Source organism: Tursiops truncatus, chromosome 2 (genome assembly GCF_011762595.2).
Source record: "Tursiops truncatus isolate mTurTru1 chromosome 2, mTurTru1.mat.Y, whole genome shotgun sequence".
NCBI classification, from domain to species: Eukaryota; Metazoa; Chordata; class Mammalia; order Artiodactyla; family Delphinidae; genus Tursiops; species Tursiops truncatus.
In genome coordinates, this window is record NC_047035.1 from 117,523,283 (window position 1) to 117,548,755 (window position 25,473).

The 25,473-nt window shown below is 38.0% G+C and overlaps 1 protein-coding gene across 4 annotated transcripts in view; it reads left to right on the top strand.

Annotated features, from left to right (window-relative positions):
• The window catches only part of SCAPER (S-phase cyclin A associated protein in the ER), a 493,982-nt gene that overhangs the window by 13,548 nt on the left and 454,961 nt on the right, over positions 1-25,473 (top strand). For all 4 annotated transcript variants that reach the window (XM_073801292.1, XM_019950258.2, XM_019950268.3 and 1 more), the window contains exon 2: positions 21,129-21,195. In XM_073801292.1, coding sequence (XP_073657393.1) covers positions 21,190-21,195 — 6 coding nt within the window. In that variant the 5' untranslated portion in view covers positions 21,129-21,189. The remainder of the gene's footprint in view (positions 1-21,128; positions 21,196-25,473) is intronic.

Sequence of the window (25,473 nt, forward strand, 5' to 3'; positions counted from 1 at the left end):
CTGGGGAATGTTCTAATTGGATTCTGCCTCTCTGGCAGATGCTTCAAGATAGTAAGTGGGTCCTCATTACTTAGGGTCCACGCTTTTTAATCAGGTGTTTTTACGCTGATTCTTGGGTTAAGTCTACCTGTGAGCCCTTTAAGAGTGGGTTGTCCATACTCTGAAGTTTTATAGGTTTCCTGGGTATTTGAAGACAGTTTGGGGGGCCCATCTCTCCTGTGCAGCGTCTACCGGTTGGAGTGCTTGATGTGGAGCTCACATCCCTCACTTTTCAGGCAAAGATCCATACCTTTGTGGTTCCTCCCGATTGTGAATTGACACAGCTGGTGGGTGGGTTTTCCTTGGTGAAACTTTCTCTGCCTCTCTGATCCTCTGCCTCTCCTATCTGTCTTGATGATGTGCTTTTACCTTTTGTTGTGGAGGTTCTGTTTACCCAGTTTTCATGTCCCTTTCCAAGGAAATTATTCCATACGTAGTTTTAGATTCATTGTGTCTGTAGGAGGAGGTGAGTTCAGGATCTTCCTGCAGCACCATGTGAACGCTCCCGAACCTTTTTTTTTTTTTTTAAATAAAACTTTTTTCTTAGAGCGGTTTTAGAATTGCAGCAAAATTATGAGGCACATATAGAGACTTCCCATGTACTCCCTGTCTCCACTCATGCATAGCCTCCCCATTATCAACATCCCCTGCCAGAGTGGTACATTGGTTACAATTGATGAACCTACATAGACAAATTATTGTCACCCAAAGTCCATAGTTTACATTACTGTTTAGTCTTGGTGTTTTACATTTTATGGGTTAGGACAAATGTATAATGGCATGTATCCACCATTATAGTATCATACAGAGTACTTTCACTGACTTAAAAATTCTCTGTGCTCTACCTATTCATTCCTCCTTCCCCTTGAATCCCTGGCAACCATTGATGTTTTTCTTGTCTTGGTAATTTTGACTTTTCCAGGAACTTCATTTCTTTTATGGATGTACCACATTTTATTTATTCATTCATCAGTTGATAGTCATTTGGGTTGTTGCACTTTTTGAATTCTATGGACAATGCTACTATGAATATCTGTGTATAAGCTTTTTTTTGTGGGGCTATATTTTCATTTCTCTTGGGTATGTTTCTAGGAGTGGAATTGCTGGGTTATACTGTAACTCTGTATTTAACCTTTTAGGAACTGCCAGAATGTTTACAAAACCAGCTGCACTATATTGCATTCACAATCCGCAGTGTATGGTGGTTCCAGTCTTTTCACATCCTCTATAACACTGGTTTTGTCTGTCTTTTGGATTATAGTCATTCTGGTAGTTGTGAAGAGGTATCTCATTGTAGTTGTGAGGTTGTGATTTGTATTTCACTAATGACTAATGATGTTTAGCATCTTTTGATGTTCTTATTAGCCATTTATTTATCTTTTTGGGAGAAATGAGAACATGGCCTTTTTAACCTGATGTAATGGTGACATTTAACCTGACGTGGGCTCTTGGTGTCACTCCTGTGCTTGCTCACTCTATTGGTTTTTTTTATTCAAGTGATTGCTCCCCAGAAATCCATTGTATTTAAATACTCTACTGTGACACACACATCCCTTATTTAAGTTTATTAATATACACATTATAGTTTACCCAAGTAAGTTAAATTAGGTCCCATTTGCTTATTTTTCCTTTTGTTTCCTTTGCCTTAGGAGGCAGATCCAAAAAAATATTGCTACAGTTTATATCAAAGAGTGTTCTGCCTGCACTTTCTTGTAGGAGTTTTATGGTTTCCAGTCTTACACTTAGGTCTTTAATCCATTTTGAGTTTATTTTTATATTTTGAGTGAGAAAATGTTCTAATTTCATTCTTTTACGTGTAGCTGTCCAGTTTTCCCAGCAGCAGTTATTGAAGAGACTGGCTTTTTTCTATTATATATTTCTGCCTCCTTTGTTGTAGATTAATTGACTGCAAGTGCACGGGTTTATTTCTGGGCTCCCTGTTCTCTTCAATTGATATATGTGTCTGTTTTTGTGTCAGTGGCATATTGTTTTGATTTCTGTAGCTTTGTAGTATAGTCTGAAGTCAGGGAGTGTGAGTTCAGATTTGTTCTTTTTTCTAAAGATTGCCTTGGCTATTTAGTTTGTTTTGTGATTCCAAATGATTTTTTGTTCTAGTTTTGTGCAAAAATGTTATGGGTATTTTGATAGAGATTGCATTAAATATGTAGATTGCTTTGGGTTATATGGGCATATTAACAATTCTTCCAATCCATAAACATGGGTTATCTTTCCATCTCTCTGTATCATCTTCAGTTTCCTTCATCAGTATTTTATAGTTTTCAGAGTATAGGTCTTTCATCTCCTGGATTAAGTTTATTTCTAGATATTTTATTCTTTTTGATGTGATTTTAAATGTTTTTTTCTTTCCCTGATAGTTTATTATTAGTGTGTAGAACAACAACATATTTCTGTATATTAGCCTTGTACCCTGAATCTTTACTGAATTCACTTCTTAGTTCTAATGGTTTTTTTGGTTGGGACTTTAGGGTTTTCTATATATAGCATCATGTCATTTGCAAATAGGGACAGTTTTACTTCTTTTCTTCCAATCTGGATGCGTTTCGTTTCTTTTTTTTTGTCCAATTGCTGTGACTAGGATTTACAATACTTTGTTAAATAGAAGTGGTGAAAGTGAGAATCCTTGTTCCTGAGTTTAAAGGAAAAACTTTCAACTTTTCATCATTGAGTATGGTATTAACTGTGGATTTGTCATAAATAGCCTTTATTATGTTCAGATATGTTCCTTCTAAACCAGCTTTGATGAAAGTTTTTGTCATGAATGGATGTTGAATTTTGTCAGATACTTCTTCTGCATCTATGATTGTGATTTTTATTGTTCCTTTTGTTAATGTTGCGTATTACATTGATTTGCAGATATCGAACTGTCCTTGTATCCTTGGAATAAATCTTGCTTGATCATGTGTATGATTCTTTTTATATATTGTTGAAATCAGTTTGCTAATATTTTGTTGAGCATGTTTGCATCTATATTCATCAGAGATATTGGCCCATAATTTTCTTTTTTTGAAGTATCTGTGTCTCTTTTTGTTATCAGCATAATGGTGGCATTGTAGGGTGAATTTGGGAGTGTTTCCTCCTCTTCAACTTTTTGGAATAGTTTGAGAAGGATAGGTATTAGCCCTTCGTCATATGTTTTGTAGAATTTCTCTATGAAGCTGTGAGTCCCTGAACTTTTGTTTGCTGTCAGTTTTTTTTTTTATTATTAATTCAGTTTCATTGTTAGTTATCAGTCTGTTCAGATTATCCATTTCTTGTTGATTCCATCTTGGACGTTTGTATGTTTCTAGAAATTTATCCATTTCTTCTGTATTGTCCAATTTGTTACCATATAACTGCTTGTAGTATTCTCTTATGATTTTTTGTATCTCTGTGATATTAGTTGTAATTTCTCCTGTTTAATTTCTTATTTTGTTTATTTGGGTCTGCTCTCTTTTTTTCTTGATGAGCCTGGTTAAAGGCTTTAAATTTTGTTTGTCATTTCAGAAAACCAGGTCTTGGTTTTATTGATCCTTTTTATTGTTTTTTTGGTCTCTGTTTTATTTGTTTCCTCTCTGATCTTTATTATTTCCTTCCTTCTGCTCACTTTTGGCTTTTTTGTTCTTCTTTTTCTAATTCCTATAGATGGTAGGTTAGGATTCTTATTTGAGATTTTTCTTGTTCCCTGACATAGGTCTGTATTGCTATAAACTTCCCTCTTAGGTCTGCTTTTGCTGCATCCCATAGACTTTGGAGAGTTGTGTTTTTATTTTCATCTATCTGAAGGTAATTTTTGATTTCCTCTTTGATTTTTTCATTGATCTATTTTTTTTAATAGTCTGTTGTTTGGTCCCCTTGTGTTTTTTTTTCTCATTTTTCTTCCTGTAATTGATTCTAGTTTCATACTACTATGGTTGGAATATTGCTTGATGTAAATTTTCTTAAATTTTAAAAAATAAATTATATTTATTTTTGGCTGCATTGGGTCTTCATTGCTGCATGTGGGCTTTCTTTAGTTGTGGCAAGTGGGGGCTACTCTTTGTTGTGGTGCGTGTGACTCTCACTGCAGTGGCTTCTCTTATCGCGGAGCACAGGCTCTAGGCATGCGGGCTTCAGTAGTTGCGGAGCTGCAATGGAGCAAGAGGGGCTGGAGCGGGCACTCAGTGTGGATTGGGGCATGCGCTGGGGCTGTCCAGGCCTTACAGTCACAGTCCAGACCACTCCCAATCTGCTGCTTCTGGGAGTGCCAGTAATGGCTGCCCTTGCCCCATTCAGATGCAGAGCTGGGTCCAAGTTGGCACCATCCCCCACAACTGTGCACTTTCCTTGGCAGCGGCAGCCTTCACCCTAGTCGGGAGCTGTGTGGAGGAGCAAGGTAGGCCAGGGCGTGCACTGGGCTGGTTGTGGAAACCAGCTAGAGTCCCAGGCAGTCTCAGTCTGCTTCCTCTGCCTTGTTTTGGGAGCAAGCAAGCATGTGCATGCTCTTAATGAGTGGAGTTCACGTTTCTCACAGCCCCCCTGCCAGTCCCACTTGTCTTCAAACCAGTGAAGGGGATTTGTCTTTCTGGTGTCGGACTCCGGGCCTGGAGTGCCCAATATGTGGTTCAAACCCCTCTATTTCCAAAGAGGATCTCCAAAATGAAGTAATTCCCCTACTTCTGTGTCCCCTCCTTCAGCTGTGGGTTCCAACCTGATCACTACTCTTCCCTTCTTTCCTGACTCTGTGTGGATCTTTCTTTACAGCCTTGGTTATGTAATAGTCTTTATGCCAGTCTCCAGTCTGTTTTCTGTGAGAATTGATGTGTTTCTTTCTTTTTTTTTTAATATGTTCTTGGGGGGAGGTGAGCTCAGCATCCTCCTATCCTGCTGTCTTGATCTCCTCTCCTGCATACATTTCAATTTATATCATTATAATCTTTTAAGGTTGTAATTGTACTCCAGTTGTATTTCAGAAAATCTGGAAAATAGCAAAGAACAAACATAGGCAGATTCTTAACCACTGTGCCATGAGGGAAGTCCTGCGTTACATAGATTTTTAAGTGTCAGTCTTGGGATATGTATTTGGGTCTGACTTCAGAGACCCATTCTTTACTTCACATTGCTTCTTGTCTATTTCAAATCTGTTTTCCAGTGCATATAGATCATATAGTATATAAGTTTTGTGTCTGCCTTAAAAAAGTTATTGGTATCTAGCCTACAACTGTCTTTACTGAAAAGCTCAGTAATTGATTCTGGAATGACCAAAAGAAAAAGAGGTAATTCTGCTTAAGCAACAAGCCAGCCTACTTCCTTCCTTCCTTTCCTTCAAAATCTTTGTTGAGTGACTACCATTTTTTAGATAGAATCTTAAGTAGAGGAAAGAGAAGATCACTGAGATGCTGATCCTGTCCTTCAGGATCCTAAAATATAGTAGAGGAGGAAATTCTCATCCAAGGAAAATGGGGAAAAGAGTATAACACTAATTGAGCATCTACTATGTGCTGGTTTTTATGTATTATTTAAAAAACTATTGGGGTACTTGTTAGGTAACAGATATTTCTTAACTGGTGGAAACTCTAGTATGCTACCATTTAACTCTGTAAAGTAGATATTATTCTCTTTACAAAAGAGAAAACTGAAGTTCTGAGGGATTAATGAGTTGTCCAAGGTTATGTAACTAGTAGCTATAGTAATTTGCTAAATTGAGATTCAGTCCCGTATCAGTGTGTAGTCTTTCCCACTGTGCCATACTGATTTCAGTAGAAGTGTTTCTCATCTAATCCTCCTAACAACCTTATAAATTAAGGATAGCCTTTATTTTTTCCCCTTAAGCTGTGTGCCCTTGTCTTTAATCAATTTTACTGGTATAATTTACAAACAAAAAGTATAACCACTTGTTAAGTGGGCAGTTAAATGAGTATTGACACATTTATATATAATTGGGAACCACTATCGCAATCCATCTTCCCAGAAAGCTGCCTTGTACTTCTCCCCAGTCCTTCCCTTCCAACTGAGGAAATCCTCTTTTGATATTTTCACCTAGGATTAGTTTTGCATGTTCTAAAACTTGATATAAATGATATAAATTCAGTATTCTTTTGTGTTCAGGTTCTTTTTCTGAACATAATGTCTGTGATATCCATCTTATTGCATATATCAATAGTTCATTCCTTTGTATTGCTTTCTATTCTGTTATACATTTATGCCACAATTGGATTGTCTCTTTTCTTTTTGATATTTGGGTTGTTTCCAGTTTGGAGATATTATGAATAAAGCTGCTTTCAATATTTGTATATAGGTCTTTGTGTGGAAAAAATTCTCTTGGATAAACAACCCAGCCTTAATTTTTATAGGTGGGAATACCGATACTCAGAAGGGTTGAATGACTTCTCAAGGTCACATGACCAGTGATTTGGTTGACTCCTGTGCCTATATACTCTTTTTCCACTGTATCACACTTTCCCCCACTTTTTAGAGGTAATGATTACAGATGAAGTGATCTGGGAATTCAGATGAAGATCTCTGTCAGCTGGGGATATCAAAATGGGTTTCATGGGGCTTCCCTGGTGGCACAGTGGTTGAGAGTCCGCCTGCCGATGCAGGGGACGTGGGTTCGTGCCCCGGTCTGGGAAGATCCCACATGCCGTGGAGCGGCTGGGCCCGTGAGCCATGGCCGCTGAGCCTACGCGTCCGGAGCCTGTGCTCCGCAGCGGGAGAGGCCACAGCAGTGAGAGGCCCGCATACCGCAAAAAAAAAAAAAAAAAAAAATGGGTTTCATGAAGATGACTTTTGAGTTGGCCTTGAAGAATTGATAGGCTTTGAATACATATAGGGTGAGAAGAAACGAATATTGTGAGCAAAGGTTCTTTTTTTTTTTCACACACACACATACACACTGTATTTTATTTTTACAAGAGATAAATAGACTAACACCAAGCATTATAAATGGATGACCACAACAAAAGCAACAAGGATTGCAATTACCAAACACGAAACACACTCATACTGTGTCATAATATTGACATTCAGTCCAGTAATCCTCCGCTGTAACAGCTCCTTTACTTTGCAGTGAAAATTGATTTGTGTATTTTTTGCCTCTGAGTCCTTGTTGGATTTTTTTTAATTCAAACAGAAAGTCACAACAATTATAATCATCCTCATCAGTTCACTCAGTCCCATGTAATTAATTTTTTTTTTCATCTTGATCTTTTGTTAGCACTTTTATGAGTTCATCAGTTTTCCATTAGAGTTCTGAAAATGCTTATTCATTCAGTTCAGCACTATAGTCAGTTACCAGAAACCTGTACTTGTCAAAGTCTTTTCCATGAATTCCTTGAAGATGAAACCCTTTTACAGGAACATATTTGCAAAAGCATCAGAGTACACCCAGAACTGTCTGTAAATGACAAAAGACTTAAAAATGACTACAGTTAAAGATTTGATGAAAGTTCATAATAATGCAATTGACAAGGAAATTTAGTTATTTCTGAGATATACATTTTAAAGTAATAACTAGTATTATTACTTATAACATTATACCAGAACATATAAGAGTTTTAGAAATTTCATGTAATATCTGAAACATTTATATTAACATATTTCCATACAAATAACCCAAAGAAAGTTCTGTATTAGTTGTTTGTTTGTTTGTTTGTTTATACTGCAGGTTCTATTAGTCATCAGTTTTATACACATCAGTTTATACATGTCCATCCCAATCGCCCAATTCAGCACACCACCATCCCCACCCCACCACGGTTTTGTGCCCCTTGGTGTCCATACGTCTGTTCTCTACATCTGTGTCTCAACTTCTGCCTTGCAAACCGGTTCATCTGTACCATTTTTCTAGGTTCCACATACATGCATTAATATATGATATTTGTTTTTCTCTTTCTGACTTACTTCACTCTGTATGACAGTCTCTAGATCCGTCCACATCTCAACAAATGACTCAGTTTCGTTCCTCTTTATGGCTGAGTAATATTCCATTGTATATATGCACCACAACTTCTTTATCCATTCGTCTGTCGATGGGCATTTAGGTTGCTTCCATGACCTGGCTATTGTAAATAGTGCTGCAATGAACATTGGGGTGCATGTGTCTTTTTGAATTATGGTTTTCTCAGGGTATATACCCAGTAGTGGGATTGCTGTGTCATGTGGTAATTCTATTTTTAGTTTTTTAAGGAACCTCCATACTGTTCTCCATAGTGGCTGTATCAATTTACATTCCTACCAACAGTGCAAGAGGGTTCCCTTTTCTCCGCACTCTCTCCAGCATTTCTTGCTTGTAGATTTACTGATGATGCCCATTCTAACTGGTGTGAGGTGATACCTCATTGTAGTTTTGATTTGCATTTCTCTAATAATTAGTGATGTTGAGCAGCTTGTCATGTGCTTCTTGGCCAACTGTATGTCTTCTTTGGAGAAGTGTCTGTTTAGGTCTTCTGCCCATTTTTGGATTCGGTTGTTTGTTTCTTTAATATTGAGCTGTATGAGCTGTTTATATATTTTGGAGATTAATCCTTTGTCCGTTGATTCGTTTGCAAATATTTTCTCCCATTCTGAGGGTTGTCTTTTCGTCTTGTTTATGGTTTCCTTTGCTGTGCAAAAGCTTTGAAGTTTTATTAGGTCCGATTTGTTTATTTTTGTTTTTATTTCCATTTCTCTAGGAGATGGATCAAAAAAGATCTTGCTGTGATTTATGTCAAAGAGTGTTCTTCCTATGTTTTCCTCTGAGAGTTTTATACTGTCCGGTCTTACATTTAGGTCTCGAATCCAATTTGAGTTTATTTTTGTGTATGGTGTTAGGGAGTGTTCTAATTTCATTCTTTTACAGGTACCTGTCCAGTTTTCCAAGCACCACTTATTGAAGAAACTGTCTTTTCTCCATTGTATATCTTTGCCTCCTTTGTCATAGATTAATTGACCATAGGTGCGTGGGTTTATCTCTGGGCTTTCTATTTTGTTCCATTGATCTGTGCGTCTGTTTTTGTGCCAGTACCATATTGTCTTGATTACTGTAGCTTTGTAGTATAGTCTGAAGTCAGGGAGTCTGATTCCTCCAGCTCCGTTTTTTTCCCTCAAGACTCCTTTGGCTATTCGGGGTCTTTTGTGTCTCCATACAAATTTTAAGATGATTTGTTCTAGTTCCGTAGAAAATGCCATTGGTAATTTGATAGGGATTGCATTGAATCTGTAGATTGCTTTGGGTAGTATAGTCATTTTCACAATATTGATTCTTCCAATCCAAGAACGTGGTATATCTTTCCATCTGTTGGTATCATCTTTAATTTCTTTCATCAGTGTCTTATAGTTTCCTGCATACAGGTCTTTTGTCTCCCTAGGTAGGTTTATTTCTAGGTATTGTATTTTTTTTGTTGCAGTGGTAAGTGGGAGTGTTTCCATAATTTCTCTTTCAGATTTTTCATCATTAGTGTATAGGAAATGCAAGAGATTTCTGTGCATTAATTTTGTATCCTGCAACTTTACCAAATTCATTGATTAGCTCTAGTAGTTTTCTAGTGGCATTTTTAGGAATTTCTATGTATAGTATCATGTCATCAGCAAACAGTGACAGTTTTACTTCTTCTTTTCCAGTTTGTATTCCTTTTATTTCTTTCTCTTCTCTGATTGCCATGGCTAGGACTTCCAAAAATATGTTGAATAATAGTGGTGAGAGTGGACATCCTTGTCTCATTCCTGATCTTAGAGGAAACGCTTTCAGTTTTTCACCATTGAGAATGATGTTTGCTGTGGGTTTGTTGTATATGGCCTTTATTATGTTGAGGTAGGTTCCCTCTATGCCCACTTTCTGGAGAGTTCTTATCATAAATGGGTGTTGAATTTTGTCAAAACCTTTTTCTGCATCTATTGAGATGGTTATATGGTTTTTATTTTTTGATTTGTTAATACGGTATATCACATTGATTGATTTGCGTATATTGAAGAATCCTTGCATCCCTGGGGTAAATCCCACTTGGTCATGGTGTATGATCCTTTTAATGTGTTGTTGGATTCTGTTTGCTAGTATTTTGTTGAGGATTTTGCATCTATATTCATCAGTGATATTGGTCTGTAATTTCCTTTTTTTGTGGTATCTTTGTCTGGTTTTGGTATCAGGGTGATGGTGGCCTCATAGAATGAGTTTGGGAGTGTTCCTTCCTCTGTAATTTTTTGGAAGAGTTTGCGAAGGATGGGTGTTAGCTCTTCTCTAAATGTTTGATAGAATTCACCTGTGAAGCCATCTGGTCCTGGACTTTTGTTTGTTGGAAGATTTTTAATCCCAGTTTCAATTTCATTACTTGTGATTGGTCTGTTCATATTTTCTGTTTCTTCCTGGTTTAGTCTTGGAAGTTTATACGTTTCTAAGAATTTGTCCATTTCTTCTAGGTTGTCCATTTTATTGGCACAGAGTTGCTTGTAGTAGTCTCTTAGGATGTTTTGTATTTCTGCGGTGTCTGTTGTAACTTCTCCCTTTTCATTACTAACTTTATTGATTTGAGTCTTCGTTTTTCTCTTGCTGAGTCTGGCAAATGGTTTATCAATTTTGTTTATCTTTTCAAAGAACCAGCTTTTAGTTTTATTGATCTTTGCTATTGTTTTCTTTGTTTCTATTTCATTTATTTCTGCTCTGATCTTTCTGATTTCTTTCCTTCTGCTAACTTTGGGTTTTCTTCATTCGTCTTTCTCTAGTTCCTTTGGGTGTAACGTTAGATTGTTTACTTGAGATTTTTCTTGTTTCTTGAGGTAAGCTTGTATAGCTATAAACTTCCCTCTTAAAACTGCTTTTGCTGCATCCCATAGGTTTTGGATCATCATGTTTTCATTGTCATTTGTCTCTAGGTATTTTTTGATTTTGTCTTTGATTTCTTCAGTGATCTCTTGGTCATTTAGTAACGTATTGTTTAGCCTCCATGTGTTTGTGTTTTTTACATTTTTTCCCCTGTAATTCATTTCTGATCTCATAGCGTTGTGGTCAGAAAAGGTGCTTGATATGATTTCAACTTTTTAAAATTTACTGAGGCTTGATTTGTGACCTAAGATGTGATCTCTCCTGGAGAGTGTTCCATGCGCACTTGAGAAGAAAGTGTAATCTGTTGTTTTTGGATGAATGTCCTATAAATATCAATTAAATCTATCTGGTCTGTTGTGTCATTTAAAGCTTCTGTTTCCTTATTTATTTTCATTTTGGATGATTTGTCCATTGGTGTAAGTGAGGTGTTAAAGTCTCCCACTATTATTATGTTACTGTTGATTTCCTCTTTTAGAGCTGTTAACAGTTGCCTTATGTTTGAGGTGCTCCTATGTTGGGTGCATATATATTTATAATTGTTATATCTTCTTCTTGGATTGATCCCTTGATCATTATGTAGTGTCTTTCCTTGTCTCTTGTAACATTCTTTATTTTAAAGTCTATTTTATCTGATATGAGTATTGCTACTCCAGCTTTGTTTTGATTTCCATTTGCATGGAATATCTTCTTCCATCCCCTCACTTTCAGTCTGTATGTGTCCCTAGATCTGAAGTGGGTCTCTTGTAGACAGCATATATATGGTCTTGTTTTTGTATCCATTTAGCAAACCTGTGTCTTTTGGTTGGAGCATTTAATCCATTCATGTTTAAGGGAATTATTGATATGTATGTTCCTGTGACCATATTCTTAATTGTTTTGGGGTTATTTTCATAGGTCCTTTTCTTCTCTTGTGCTTCCCACTTAGAGAAGTTCCTTTAGCGTTTGTTGTAGAGCTGGTTTGGTGGTACTGAAATCTCTTAGCTTTTGCTTGTCTGTAAAGCTTTTGATTTCTCCATCGAATCTGAATGAGATCCTTGCTGGGTAGAGTAATCTTGGTTGTAGGTTCTTCCCTTTCATCACATTAAGTATATCATGCCATTCTCTTCTGGCTTGTAGAGTTTCTGCTGAGAAATCAGCTGTTAACCTTATGGGAGTTTCCTTGTCTGTTATTTGCTGTTTTTCCCTTGCCGCTTTCAATAATTTTTCTTTGTCTTTAATTTTTGCCAATTTGATTACTATGTGCCTCAGTGTGTTTCTCCTTGGGTTTGTCCTGTATGGGACTCTCTGCGCTTCCTAGACTTGGGTGGCTATTTTCTTTCCCATGTTAGGGAAGTTTTCGACTATAATCTCTTCAAATATTTTCTCTGGTCCTTTCGCTCTCTCTTCTCCTTCTGGGATCCCTATAATGCAAATGTTGTTGTGTTTAATGTTGTCCCAGAGGTGTCTTAGGCTGTCTTCATTTCTGTTCATTGTTTTTTCTTTATTCTGTTCCACAGCAGTGAATTCCACCATTCTGTCTTCCAGGTCACTTATCCATTCTGCTGCCTCAGTTATTCCGCTATTGATTCCTTCTAGTGTATTTTTCATTTCCGTTATTGTATTGTTCATCTCTGTTTCTTTTTTAATTCTTCTAGGTCTTTGTTAAACATTTCTTGCATCTTCTCGATCTTTGCCTCCATTCTTTTTCCGAGGTCCTGGATCATCTTCACTATCATTATTCTGAATTCTTTTTCTGGAAGGTTGCCTATCTCCACTTCATTTAGTTGTTTTTCTGGGGTTTTATCTTGTTCCTTCATCTGGTAGCCCTCTGTCTTTTCATCTTGTCTGTCTTTCTGTGAATGTGGTTTTTGTTCCACAGGCTGCAGGATTGTTATTCTTCTTGCTTCTGCTGTCTGCCCTCTGATCGCAAAGATTCTTTAGTACAGGCTTTATTCAATAGTAAATAAGTGTTTAATTAACGCCTATTCAATGCTAGGCTCTGTTCTGTATTCTGAGGCTATAGCAATAACAAAACCAGATGAGAAAGGGGGCGGAGTCAAGATGGCAGTGTGGGAGGACGCAGAGTTCACGTCTCCCCACAACTAGGGCACCTGTTGGATGCTGGTGGAGGACCTCGATGCCCAAGGAAATGGGAGGAACCCCCAAGAAACTGGCTTGGATGTGGGGGGGAGTGAGAGGGGGAGGAGAAGTGGAGGCTGGACAGGACCAGGGCCCCTGAGGTGTGGCTGGCAGAGGGGAGGGATTCCCTCACCTGGGGGACCCTTGGGGGCTCATGGATCAATGGGTAGCACGCCTAGCATTTCCCCTTCCCAGTCAGGCCCCAGGAAGCCTGCTGGGCTCCCAGACCAGGTCTTCTGCTTGCTAAGGCGCCATCCGGGCTGCCTGGATCCTAGGGGCATAGGAGGGAGGTGAAGGGAGAAGAGGAGAGGTGGATGGGGAGGATCCCTCCAGGATCAGAGGATCAGGAGAAGCGTGCCGGGTGTTTCCCCCACCCACTTGGGCCCTGGGAAGCCTGCTGGTATCTGGGCCTGGTGCTCTGCCCTCCGAGGCCCCCTCTGCCTGTGGGGGTCCTAGGGGCATAGTAGGGAGGGAAGAGAGAGAAAGGGGAGGAGGGGCGGACCGGGAGGGGACCCTCTGGGACTGTGGTATCAAGGGAAGTGCCGTGGGCATATTCCCTGCCCACTCAGCTCGGGAAGCCTGTTGGGCTTCTGGGTTACCCTGCCTTCTGGGGCCACCTCTGGCTGTGTGGGTCCTAGCAGCATAAGATGGGGTGTGGGGAGAAAAAGAGAGCAGTGGGGAGGGACCCTCCAGGATTGGAGGATCGGAGGGGAACGTGTCTAGTATTTCCCCTGCCCACTTGTGCCCAGGGAGCCCGCTGGGGTCCTGGACCTGGTCCTCTGCCCTCCAAGGCCTGAGGCACTCCTGGGCCCCTCCTGCTGTGTTGAGCCTAAGCCCCTCTGCCCCCGGTGCCTTTTCCAGCCCTGTGAGTCCGAAGCATAGGCCCTGCCCACTGCCTAAACCTTGCCCCTGCCTAAGCCCCGCTCCAAACAGCCAAGGCCTTTTCTGGCTTTTTTTTCCTTCCTTTTTTTTGCTGCTGTTCCAGTGTACCTTCTGGTTGTTGTTTCATCTATATTTTTATTTAAAAATTTTCTTCTAACACATCTGTTAGTTTTCTAATCTTATTGTATTTTTTACTCTTTGTTATTGTTCTCCTTTTTTTCTTTTTCTTTTTGCTGCCCTGCGCAGCTTGTGGGATCTTGGTTCATGAGCTGGGGGTTGAGCCTGAGCTCCTGCAGTGGGAGCCCTGAGTCCAAACCACTGGAGTAACAGAGAACCAGAGAACCTCAGGTCCCAAGGAATATTCGTTGGAGTGAGGTTTTCGGAGGTTCTCATCTTGGCACCAAGACCCAGATCTACACAACAGCCTACAAACTCCAGTGCTGGAAGTCTCAGGCCAAACAACCAGTAAGACAGGAAGACAATCCCACACATCAAAAAAAAAAGAGATGACAAAAAAATATGTTACAGATGAAGGAGCAAGGTGAAACCTACAAGACCAAATAAATGAAGAGGAAATTGGCAACCTACCTGAAAAAGAATTCAGAGTAATGATAGTAAACATAATCCAGAATCTCAGAAATAGAATGGAGGCACGGATTGAGAAAATATAATAAATGTTTAACAAAGATGTAGAAAAAATAAAGAACAAACAGAGATGGACAACACAATAACTGAAATGAAAAATTCACTAGAAGGAATCAATAATAGAATAACTGGGGCAGAAGAATGAATAAGTGAGCTGGAAGACAGAATGGTGGAAATAATTGCCGAGGAGCAGAATAAAGAAAAAAGAATGAAGTGAATTGAAGAAAATCTCAGAGACCTCTGGGACAACACTAAACTCACCAACATTCAAATTACAGGGTTCCCAGAAAAAGAAAAGAAAAAGAAATGCTCTGAGAAAATATTTGAAGAGATTATTGTGGAAAAGTTACTTAAAATGGGAAAGGAAATAATCACCCAAGTCCAGAAAGCACAGAGAGTCCCATACAGGATAAACCCTAGGAGAAACCCACCGAGACACATATTAATCAAACTAACAAAAATTAAGTTCAAAGGAAAAATATTAAAAGCAGCAAGGGAAAATCAAAATATAACATACAAAGGAATCCCCATAAGGTTAACAGCTGATTTTTCAGGAGAAACTCTGCAGGCCAGGAGGGAGTGGCAGATCTACTTAAAATGATGAAAGAGAAAAACCTACAACCAAGATTACCTAGCAAGGATCTCATTCAGATTTGATGGAGAAATCAAAAACTTTATAGACAAGCAAAAGCTAAGAGAAATCAGCACCACCAAACCAGCTTTACAACAAATGCTAAAAGAACTTCTCTAGGCGGGAAACACAAGAGAAGAAAAAAGACCCACAAAAACAAACCTAAAACAATTAAGAAAATGGTAATAAGAACATATGTATAGACAATAACCTTGAATGTAAATAGATTAAATGCTCCAACCAAAAGACACAGACTGGCTGAATGGATACAAAAACAAGACCCATATATATGCTGTGTACAGGAGACCCACTTCAGACCTAGGGACACATCCAGACTGAGGTGAAGGGATGGAAAAAGATATTCCATTCAAATGGAAATCAAAGAAAGCTGGAGTAGCAATACTCGTATCAGATAAAATAGACCTTAAAATAAAGGCTGTTACAAGAGATAAGGAAGGACACTACATAATAATCAAGGGATCAATCCAAGAAAAAGATATAACAATTATAAATATGCACCCAACATAGGAGCATCTCAATACATAAGAAATGCTAACAGCCATAGAAGGGGAATTCGACAGTAGCAATAATGGTAGGGGACTTTAACACCTCACTTACACCAATGGACAGATCATCCAAACAGAAAATAAATAAGGAAACACAAACTTTAAATGACACAGTAGACCACATAGATTTAATTCATATTTATAGGACATTCTACTTGAAAGTGGCAGAATACATGTTCTTCTCAAGTGCACACAGAACATTCTACAGGATAGATCACAGCTTGGGTCACAAATCAAGCCTCAGAAAATTTAAGAAAATTGAAATTGTATCAGGCATCTCTTCTGACTACGATATGAGATTAGAAATCAATTACAGGAAAAAAAGGGTAAAATACACAAATACATGGAGGCTAAACAGTGCACTACTAAATAACCAAGAGATCACTGAAGAAATCAAAGAGGAAATCAAAAAATACCTAGAAACAAATGACAATGAGAACACGACGACCCAAAACCTATGGGATGCAGCAAAAGCTGTTCTAAGAGGGAAGTATGTAGCAATACAATCCTACCTCAAGAAACAAGAAAAATCTCAAATAAACAACCTAATATTACACCTTAAACAATTAGAGAAAGAAGAACAAAGAAAACCCGAAGTTAGTAGGAGGAAAGAAATCATAAAGATCAGAGCAGAAATAAGTAGAAAAAAAGAAAACAGTAGCAAAGATCAGTAAACTAAAAGTTGGTTGTTTGAGAAGATAAACAAAATTGATAAAACTTTAGCAAGACTGATCAAGAAAAAAAGGGAGAGGACTCAAATCAATAAAATTAGAAATGATAAAGGAGAAATCACAACTGACACTGCAGAAATGTAAAGGGTTAGAAGAGATTACCACAAACAACTATATGCCAATAAAATGGACAAGCACAAAGAAATGGACAAATTCTTGGAAAGGTACAGTTTTCCAAGACTGAACCAGGAAGAATTAGAAGATATAGACAGACGTATTAGAAGTAATGAAATAGAAACTGTAATTGAAAATCTTCCAATAAACAAAAGCCCAGGACCAGATGGCTTCACAGGCAAATTCTATCTAACATTTAGAGAATAGCTAACACCAAGCCTCAAATTTTTCCAAAAAACAGCAGAGGGAGGAACACTCCCAAAATTCGTTCTATGAGGCCACCATCACCCTGATACCAACACCAGGCAAAGATATCACAAAGAAATAAAATTACAGACCAATATCACTGATGATCATAGATGCAGAAATCCTCAACAAAATACTAGCAAACAGAATCCAATAGCATGTCAAAAGGATCATACACCATGATCAAGTGGGATTTATCCCAGGGATGCAAGGATTCTTCAGTATACACAAATCAATCAATGTGGTACACCATATTAACAAATTAAGGAATAAAAACCATATGATCATCTCAATAGATGCAGAAAAAGCTTTTGACAAAATTCAACACTCATTTATCATAAAAACACTCCAGAAAATGGGCATAGAGAGAACCTACCTCAACATAATAAAGGCCATGACAAAATCACAGCAAACATCATTCTCAATGGTGAAAAACTGAAAGCGTTTCCACTAAGATCAGGAACAAGACATGGATGTCCACTCGCCACTCTTATTCAACATAGTTTGGAAGTCCTAGCCACAGCAATCAGAGCAGAAAAAGAAATAAAAGGAATACAAATTGGAAAAGAATAAGTAAAGCTGTCACTGTTTGCAGATGACATGATACTATACATAGAAAATTCTAAAGTTGCCACCAGAAAACTACTAGAGCTGATCAATGAATTTGGTAAGGTTGCAGGATACAGAATTAATGCACAGAAATCTCTTGCATTCCTATACACTAATAACAAAAAATCAGAAAGATAAATTAAGGAAACAATTCCATTTACCATCGCAACAAAAAGAGTAAAATACCTAGGAATAAACCTACCTAAGGAGGCAAAAGACTTGTACTCAGAGAACTATAAAACACTGATGAAAGAAATCAAAGTTGACATAAAAAGGTGGAGAAATATACCACTTTCTTGGATTGGAAGAATCAATATTGTGAAAATGACTATACTACCCAAAGCAATCTACATATTCAGTGCAATCCCTATCAAACTACCAATGACATTCTTCACAGAATTAGCAGAAAATTTTTTTACAATTTGTATGGAAACACAAAAGATCCCGAATAGCCAAAGCAATCTTGAGAAAGGAAAATGGAGCTGGTGGAATCAGGCTCCCTGTCTTCAAATTATACTACAGAGCTACAGTAATCAAGACAGTATGGTACTGGCTCAAAAACAGAAATATAGATCAATGGTACAGGATAGAAAGCCCAGAGATAAACCCACGCACATATGGTCACCTAATTTATGACAAAGGAGGCAAGAACATACAATGGAGAAAAGACAGCCTCTTCCATAACTGGTGCTGGGAAAACTGGACAGCTACATGTAAAAGAATGAAATCAGAACACTTCTTAGCACCATACACAAAAATAAGCTCCAAATGGATTAAAGACCTAAATGTAAAATTGGACACTATAAAACTCTTAGAGGAAAACATAGGAAGAACACTCTTTGACATAAATCATAGCAAGATCTTTTTTGATCCACCTCCTAGAGTAATGGAAATAAAAACAAAAATAAACAAATGGGACCTAATGAAACTTCAAAGCTTTTGCACAGCAAAGGAAACCATAAACAAGACGAAAAGGCAACCCTCAGAATGGGAGAAAATATTTGCAAACGAATCAATGGACAAAGGATTAATCTCCAAAATATATAGACAGCTCATGCAGCTCAATATTAAAGAAACAAACAACCAAATCCAAAAATGGGCAGAAGACCTAAACAGACATTTCTCCAAAGAAGACATACAGATGGCCAAGAAGCACATGAAAAGCTGCTCAACATCACTAATTATTAGAGAAATGCAAATCAAAACTACAGTGAGGTATCATATCACACTGTTCAGAATGGCCATTATCAAAAAATCTACAAACAATAAATGCTGGAGAGGGTGTGGAGGAAAGGGAACCCTTTTGCACTGTTGGTGGGAATGTAAATTGATACAGCCACGATGGAGAACAGTGTGGAGGTTCCTTAAAAAACTAAAAATAGAACTACCATACAACCCAGCAATCCCACTGTGGGGCATATACCCTGAGAAAACCATAATTCAGTAGGATGCATGTACCCCAATATTCATTGCAGCACTATTTACATTAGCCAGGACATGGAAACAACCTAAATGTCCATCAACAGATGAATGGATAAAGAAGATTTGGTACATATATACAGTGGAATATTACTCAGCCAGCCATAAAAAGGAACGAAATTGGGTCATTTTTGGAGATGTGGATGGACCTAGAGTCTGTCATACAGAGTGAAATAAGCCAGAAAGAGAAAAACAAATACTGTATATTAATGCATATTTGTGGAATCTAGTAAAATGGTACAGATGAACCTATTTGCAGCACAGGAGTAGAGATGTAGATGTAGAGAATGGACATGTGGACACAGGGAGGGGAAGGGGAGGGTAGGACAAATTGGGAGATTAGGTTTGACATAAGTACACTACCATATGTAAAATAGAGCTAGTGCGAACCTGCTGTATAACACAGGGAGCTCAGCTTGGTGCTCTGTGATGACCTAGATGCGTGGGGTGAGGGTGGGGTGGGAGGGAGGTCTAATAGGAAAAAAAAAAAAGAACATAATGGAGTTTACATTCTTGTGGGGAAAGAGGGACAGTCCACCAAGTAAGTAAATAATATAAAGTAATGAGTGCTCTAGAGAAGAAGTGGGATAGGGAGTGCCAGTGGTGGGAGTCAGGATAAACAGGTTGCACTTTTTAAAAGAGCGTGTCAGAAGGCCTCACTGAGAAAGTGACATGTGGGCAAAGATGGAGTTAATCTTGAGTGTTCCAGATGGGGACTTTAAATTGTAAAGCCCTGAGGCAGTAGTGTGTCTGGCATGTTGGGGAACTTAAGGAGGCCAGTGTGGTTGAAGTGGAATGAACACCAGAGAAGAGGGGAGTAGGAGGTATGGTCAGAGACTTATGGGGAGTTAGAAGGTTTAGGGTGTGGTAGGCCACTGTGAGGATTTTGACTTCTACTCTGAGTGAGATGTAGAGGCATTGGAGAAGTTGTGAACAGAGGTAGTATATTTTTAAAAGTATAACATTTTTACTGGGATATAATCCATGTACCCTACAACTCACCCATTTAAAAAGTGATTCTTAGTATATTCACAGAGTTGTACAACTGTCACCATATTGAATTTTAGAACATTTTCATCATCCCAAAAAGAAACCCTGTACTTATTAGCAGTAACTCATCATCCTCCAACTCTCTAGCCCTAGGCAAGCAGTAATCTGTTTTTCTGACTCTCTTGATTTGCCCATTTTGGACATTACATATAAGTGGAATTATGTAATATGTGGTCTTTTATGACTGGCTTCTTTCACTTAGCATCTTGTTTTCAAGATTCCTTTATGTTGTAGCATGTACAAGTACTTTATTCTATTTTGTGGCCGAATAAGATTTCATTGTATGGATATAGTACATTTTATTTATCCAACAGTTTTTGGACATTTGGGTTGTTTCCACTTTTTGGCTATTAGGAATAATGTTGCTGTGAATACTTGTATGTAAGTTATTGTGTGAACATATGTTTTCATTTGAAGTGCTGCATTTTAAAAGGAGCAGATTCACTTGATGAAGATAAATGACCTAGACTGTCATCCCAGAAGGTTGGGTTCCAACTGTTGCTTGCTTTTCTTTGTTCAGTAGCTTTTGTTACGGCGTTAAGCCATTTTTTCTCACAATTTCTCTGTCCTCTTGTTTTTTATCTAGTTTCCTAGCTTTGGATTTCTTTGAATAAAGGGTTGACCAATATTAACTAGGTTCCCTGAAAAGTAGGATCTGTTGTACGTAGAGAATTAGATGTTCTGTAATTGAGATATTATGATAAAATCTCAGTTTTCGGAAGTTCCTAAGGAGAGGTTACACAGTGTTTTGTATACTGAGTTGGGATTCATTAGTGGGTCATAAATCAATTCAGTGAAAGCAGTATTTAAAAATTTCATTTAAAAAATGAAATAGAATAGAATAGGAAATAATCAGAGTGCATCTCTCACAATAGGGATAAATATTACTTCATGAAACTTTGTTTCAGTTAATCATGTATGTATGAACTGAGTCATGATATAAAGTGTGTGTGTGTGTTTAGTAAAAAAAAAAGCTTGAAGCCTTTGGATTGGAATGTCATAGGCTATTTATGTAATTAATACTCTTTCTCTTCCATTTAATTTCTTTTGGAGATATTGAGGTATTATTCAGCATAGAGTGTTTGAAATATGCTATAGTATATCTAAACGGAATATAAAGGGGTGATGTTTTTGTTGTTTAATGTAATGAGAAACTTGCGGGGATGAGATTTTTATCTTTTATGAATAAATATGATTTTATGACAATGTTATGACTAAGAGTATGTACTATATATTTTTTATTATAGGAGTCACACCCCATGGGTTTGTGTGGTAAATGAACTTCTTGGCATAGAAGGGAATTGAAAAATGATGGTAAGTGATCAAGCTACCTTGAGCATTAACCTTAGTTTTTTTAGCCTCCTTCTACCTCCCTTCCTTCCTTCTATTTTTAATTCATTCTCTTTTTTGATGTAGTATTTGTTACCTTCAAGACACTCTATGGAACACATTTGTTATAAAGCACAACAATAAAGTAACTGACTGTGAATGTACTGTTCAACTTGAGAGCCATAGACTCTCACTCCTAACATTTGTACAACCTAGGGCAAGAATAGAAATGGAAGTCAGCTTTTTTTTTTAACAATATGTCTTAATCTTAAAAAGTTATAAATCAGGTTATGTCAGCAGCCTGACTTACTTTCCTACCCAGGGCCCAGCCAGCTCTTAAAGGAGCAATATACTCCCTGGGGTTGGCAGGGTGGAAGTTGGGCCAGGGTGGTCTCCGAATCTTAGATGGGGACTGATGTGGTGAAAGTCCCCAGAGAGTCTGGGCAGATGGGTTCTCCTTCCCCATATTCTACTTTTCTAACTCAAGATTTAAGGCAGTTCTAAGTATCTTCTTAAACTATCCCACTCAAACCCAGGAGGAGGAGGGAAAGCAGTTTCTGGGGGAATCCAGGCTGCCTAGACACATTCCTTGGGAGATTGGGGGTGGCCATTCTTAAGTAAAATTAGATGTTTTTACCTTGGTTTCTCAGCACAGAGGCTGTGCTTTGCCTCCTTCCTTCTCTTCATTGTCTTCTCTTAGGATGGGGAGGTCTCAGTTCAGTTTGTGAATCTCTCTCTATTAATTCCTGTACCCTCAATTAGTTACTTATTATCTTTGGGTTTTGATATTTTTGATGTTTTGGTATTTTGATAGGTGTAATCTCCTAAAGTGTAGGGCTCAGGGCAGGAGCCTCCTCTTTTGGGTATAAAGGCAGGACTGTTTCTACCTATATTCTCCTTTCCTATCTCATCCTGCCCCATTCCACACTCCAGTTTCTTTTATATCTTAAAGACATAAAAAAAGCTGAGTTTTAAATTTTTTAAATCTGTCATTTGGGATTGTTTTCTTGCTGCCTTTAATATTCTGAGAAATTCTTATAGTGAGGGCCTTTTAAGTCCTAATAAGCTCTGTTTTTGTTTGTCTAAGGTATCTTTTTTTCCTGCCCTAATTTTGAAAGATGGTCTGCTGAGTATAGAAGTCTAGATTGACTAATTTTTCTCTCAGTATGCTGAAAAAATTATTCCACTGTTTTCAACCTCTTTTTGATTTTTTTCTTTTTACTTTGTTTTAATATTATATGCAATGTTTACATGGTTCACAATTCCTATTAAACAGTATTCATTTAGAGAAGTATGACTTTTCTTCTTCCTCTTCTTCCCTTCGTGGGCAATCTTTTCTTTTCCATGTTTTAAATTGTGGTAAAATGCAGAAAATTTACCATCTCACCCATTTAAAAAAATTTATTTATTTATTTTGGCTGCATTGGGTCTTCGTTGCTGCTCGTGGGCTTTCTCTAGTTGCGACGAGCGGGGGCTACTCCGCGTTGTGGTGCGCAGGCTTCTCTTGTTGTGGAGCACGGACTCTAGGCACGTGGGCTTCAGTAGTTGTGGCATGTGGGCTTCAGTAGTTGTGGCTTGCAGGCTCTAGAGCACAGGCTCAGTAGTTGTGGTGCATGGGCTTAGTTGCTCTGCGGCATGTAGCATCTTCCTGGCCCAGGGCTCGAACCCGTGTCCCCTGCATTGGCAGGCAGATCCTTAACCACTGTGCCACCAGGGAAGCCCCTCGACCATTTTTAAGTGTTCAGTTCAGTGGTATTAAGTACATTAATATAGTTGTGCAACCATCACCACTGTCCATCTTCAGAACTCTTTTCATCTTGCAAAACTGAAACTCTATACCAATTAAACAATAACTCCCTATTTCTTTCCTCCCCCAGCCCCTGGCAGCCACCATTTTACTTTCTCTCTCTATGATTATGACTACTCTAGGTACCTCATATAAGTGGAATCATACAGTATTTGTCTTTTTGTGACTAGTTTATTTCACTTAGTATACTATCCTAAGGTAGTAGCATATGTCAGAATTTACTTTTTAAGACTGAATAATATTCCATTGTACGTATATACTACATTCTGCTTATCCATTCATTTGTCTACGGACAGGGTTGCTCCCACATTTTAACTATTGTGAAAATGCTGCTGTGAACATGGATGTATAAATATTTCTTTGAGACCCTAGTTTTAATTCTTTTTGCTATATACCCAAAGTAGAATTCCTGGATCATATCAGATTTTTTGAGGAACCTCCATACTGTTTTCCAGAGCAGCTATACCATTTTACATTCCAACCAGTAGTGAGCAAGGGTTCCAGTTTGTTCACATCCTTGTTATTATTAATTTTTTTTGGTAGTAGCTATCCTAATGGGTCTTGTGGGTAATCATTTTGACTAGTTTTTGGTTTATCCTTTATTGCTTATATTTTCAAAAAGAAGAAAAATATATAAGTATGTATATAATTTATATATATTTATCATTCTCTTTCTCAAATCCAAAGATACCGTATTCTAATACTTTTTTCCCCCACTTAGCAATATATCCTAGATCATTAGAGATCTTCATTCCTTATTACAGCTGCATAGTATTTCCTTTTGATCTCTGTTGTTTTTAAACTGCTTAATGGGAAAGGTATAGTAAAGCACTGCTTATTGTGACTCTGAAGAATGTGGCCAAAACCCTGAAAGTAAATGAAATATGCCTGTGATCATCCATAACAGATAATTCACATACAGAAAATATATTCACTGTACTTGTAAAATTCTTGCGTTTCTTATTCAGAAACATAGTAGTACATTTCCCAGAATTCTAACAGATAAGAATTGACAGCTGATAGCTTGATAGGGAAGAAGACAAAATAATTAAGAATTAAGTTTTTGTTTTCTGCAAAATCATTAGGAAGTAAAGAGCCCAAAAAGTCTAAAAACACTTTGGCCTGGGCCCATTTATTTTAAGACAGTCATCCACTGCCCTTCTATAGCTCCTGAAGGCTATATATTACAATATCATACAAAAGTTGGTGTTTGTAGTGATAGCCTGAAAGTTTCAAGAAAAGAGGAAGTTGCTTCAGTAGTCTCTGTTTCAGAAGTCAGGGAGCTGTAATTCAGAGATTTTCATCCAAAATGGTAAAATCAAAAAGAATTTGTGCTTAGCAGGGCAGAACTTTACTTGTGGATTTATGTTGAGCACCTTATTTCCCAATGATGTTCATTTATTCATGATATATTTATTTTGTCAATTATTTATTGATGATTTCTTTTTTTTTTAAACATCTTTATTGGAGTATAATTGCTTTACAGTGGTGTGTTAGTTTCTGCTTTATAACAAAGTGAATCAGTTATACATACACATGTCCCCATATTTCTTCCCTCTTGTGTCTCCCTCCCTCCCACCCTCCCTATCCCACTCCTCTAGGTGGTCACAAAGCACCGAGCTGATCTCCCTGTGCTATGCGGCTGCTTCCCACTAGCTATCTTGACGATTTCTTTATCATTCCAATTATTCATCATTCATGATGTATTTATGTGCTGGGCACTGTGCTAGCACACACTAGCTAGAGTGATGAACAAAATCCAGTCCTCCAGAAGCTTACGGTCTAATGGGGAGCATAGATGGTAAACACATAATTATATAATTTAAAATTTAATTGTGAGATGTGCTACAAAGGTGTACAAGTTGATTCGAGTATATAAAAGGGGTCCTGGCCAAGTCTGGGAGTTGAAGATACCTCATTCTGAGAAAGTACCATTAAGTCGGGGCTTGAAAGATCATTAGGCCTTGGCTGGGCTAAGAGGAACACTGTCTTAGTTAGGATGCTTTCAGTAGCAAGTAGAGATAAGACTTGATCTATTAGCTCAACAGTTTCACCAAGGATTTGATTGCTTTTCTTCCCTTGGTTCTGCCTTCTGTTTTGTTGCCATAATCTTAAGGTTTGCTCCCTTTAAGGTCTCCAGTTGGTTAGTGATAGTTTTCAGAACTTTGTATTCCCTCATGTATGGCCAGTAGGAAAATGAGTCTTTTCTCCAATATTTCAGGAGAAGATCTGAAGTCCACTGTGTATTGATCACCTTACGTTACATGCTTACACCAGAATCACTTGTTATGCCTGGAGGAGTGGAATATGCTGATTGGCTTAGGCAAGGTCATGGGTTGCCTGGAGTTAGGGATGAAGTCTACTTCTCTAGAACCACGTGAGACCTCAACAAAATTGAACTATTAGGAAAGATGTAGGGAGTGAATGCTGGGGAGGAAGCCAATAAATGTACATTG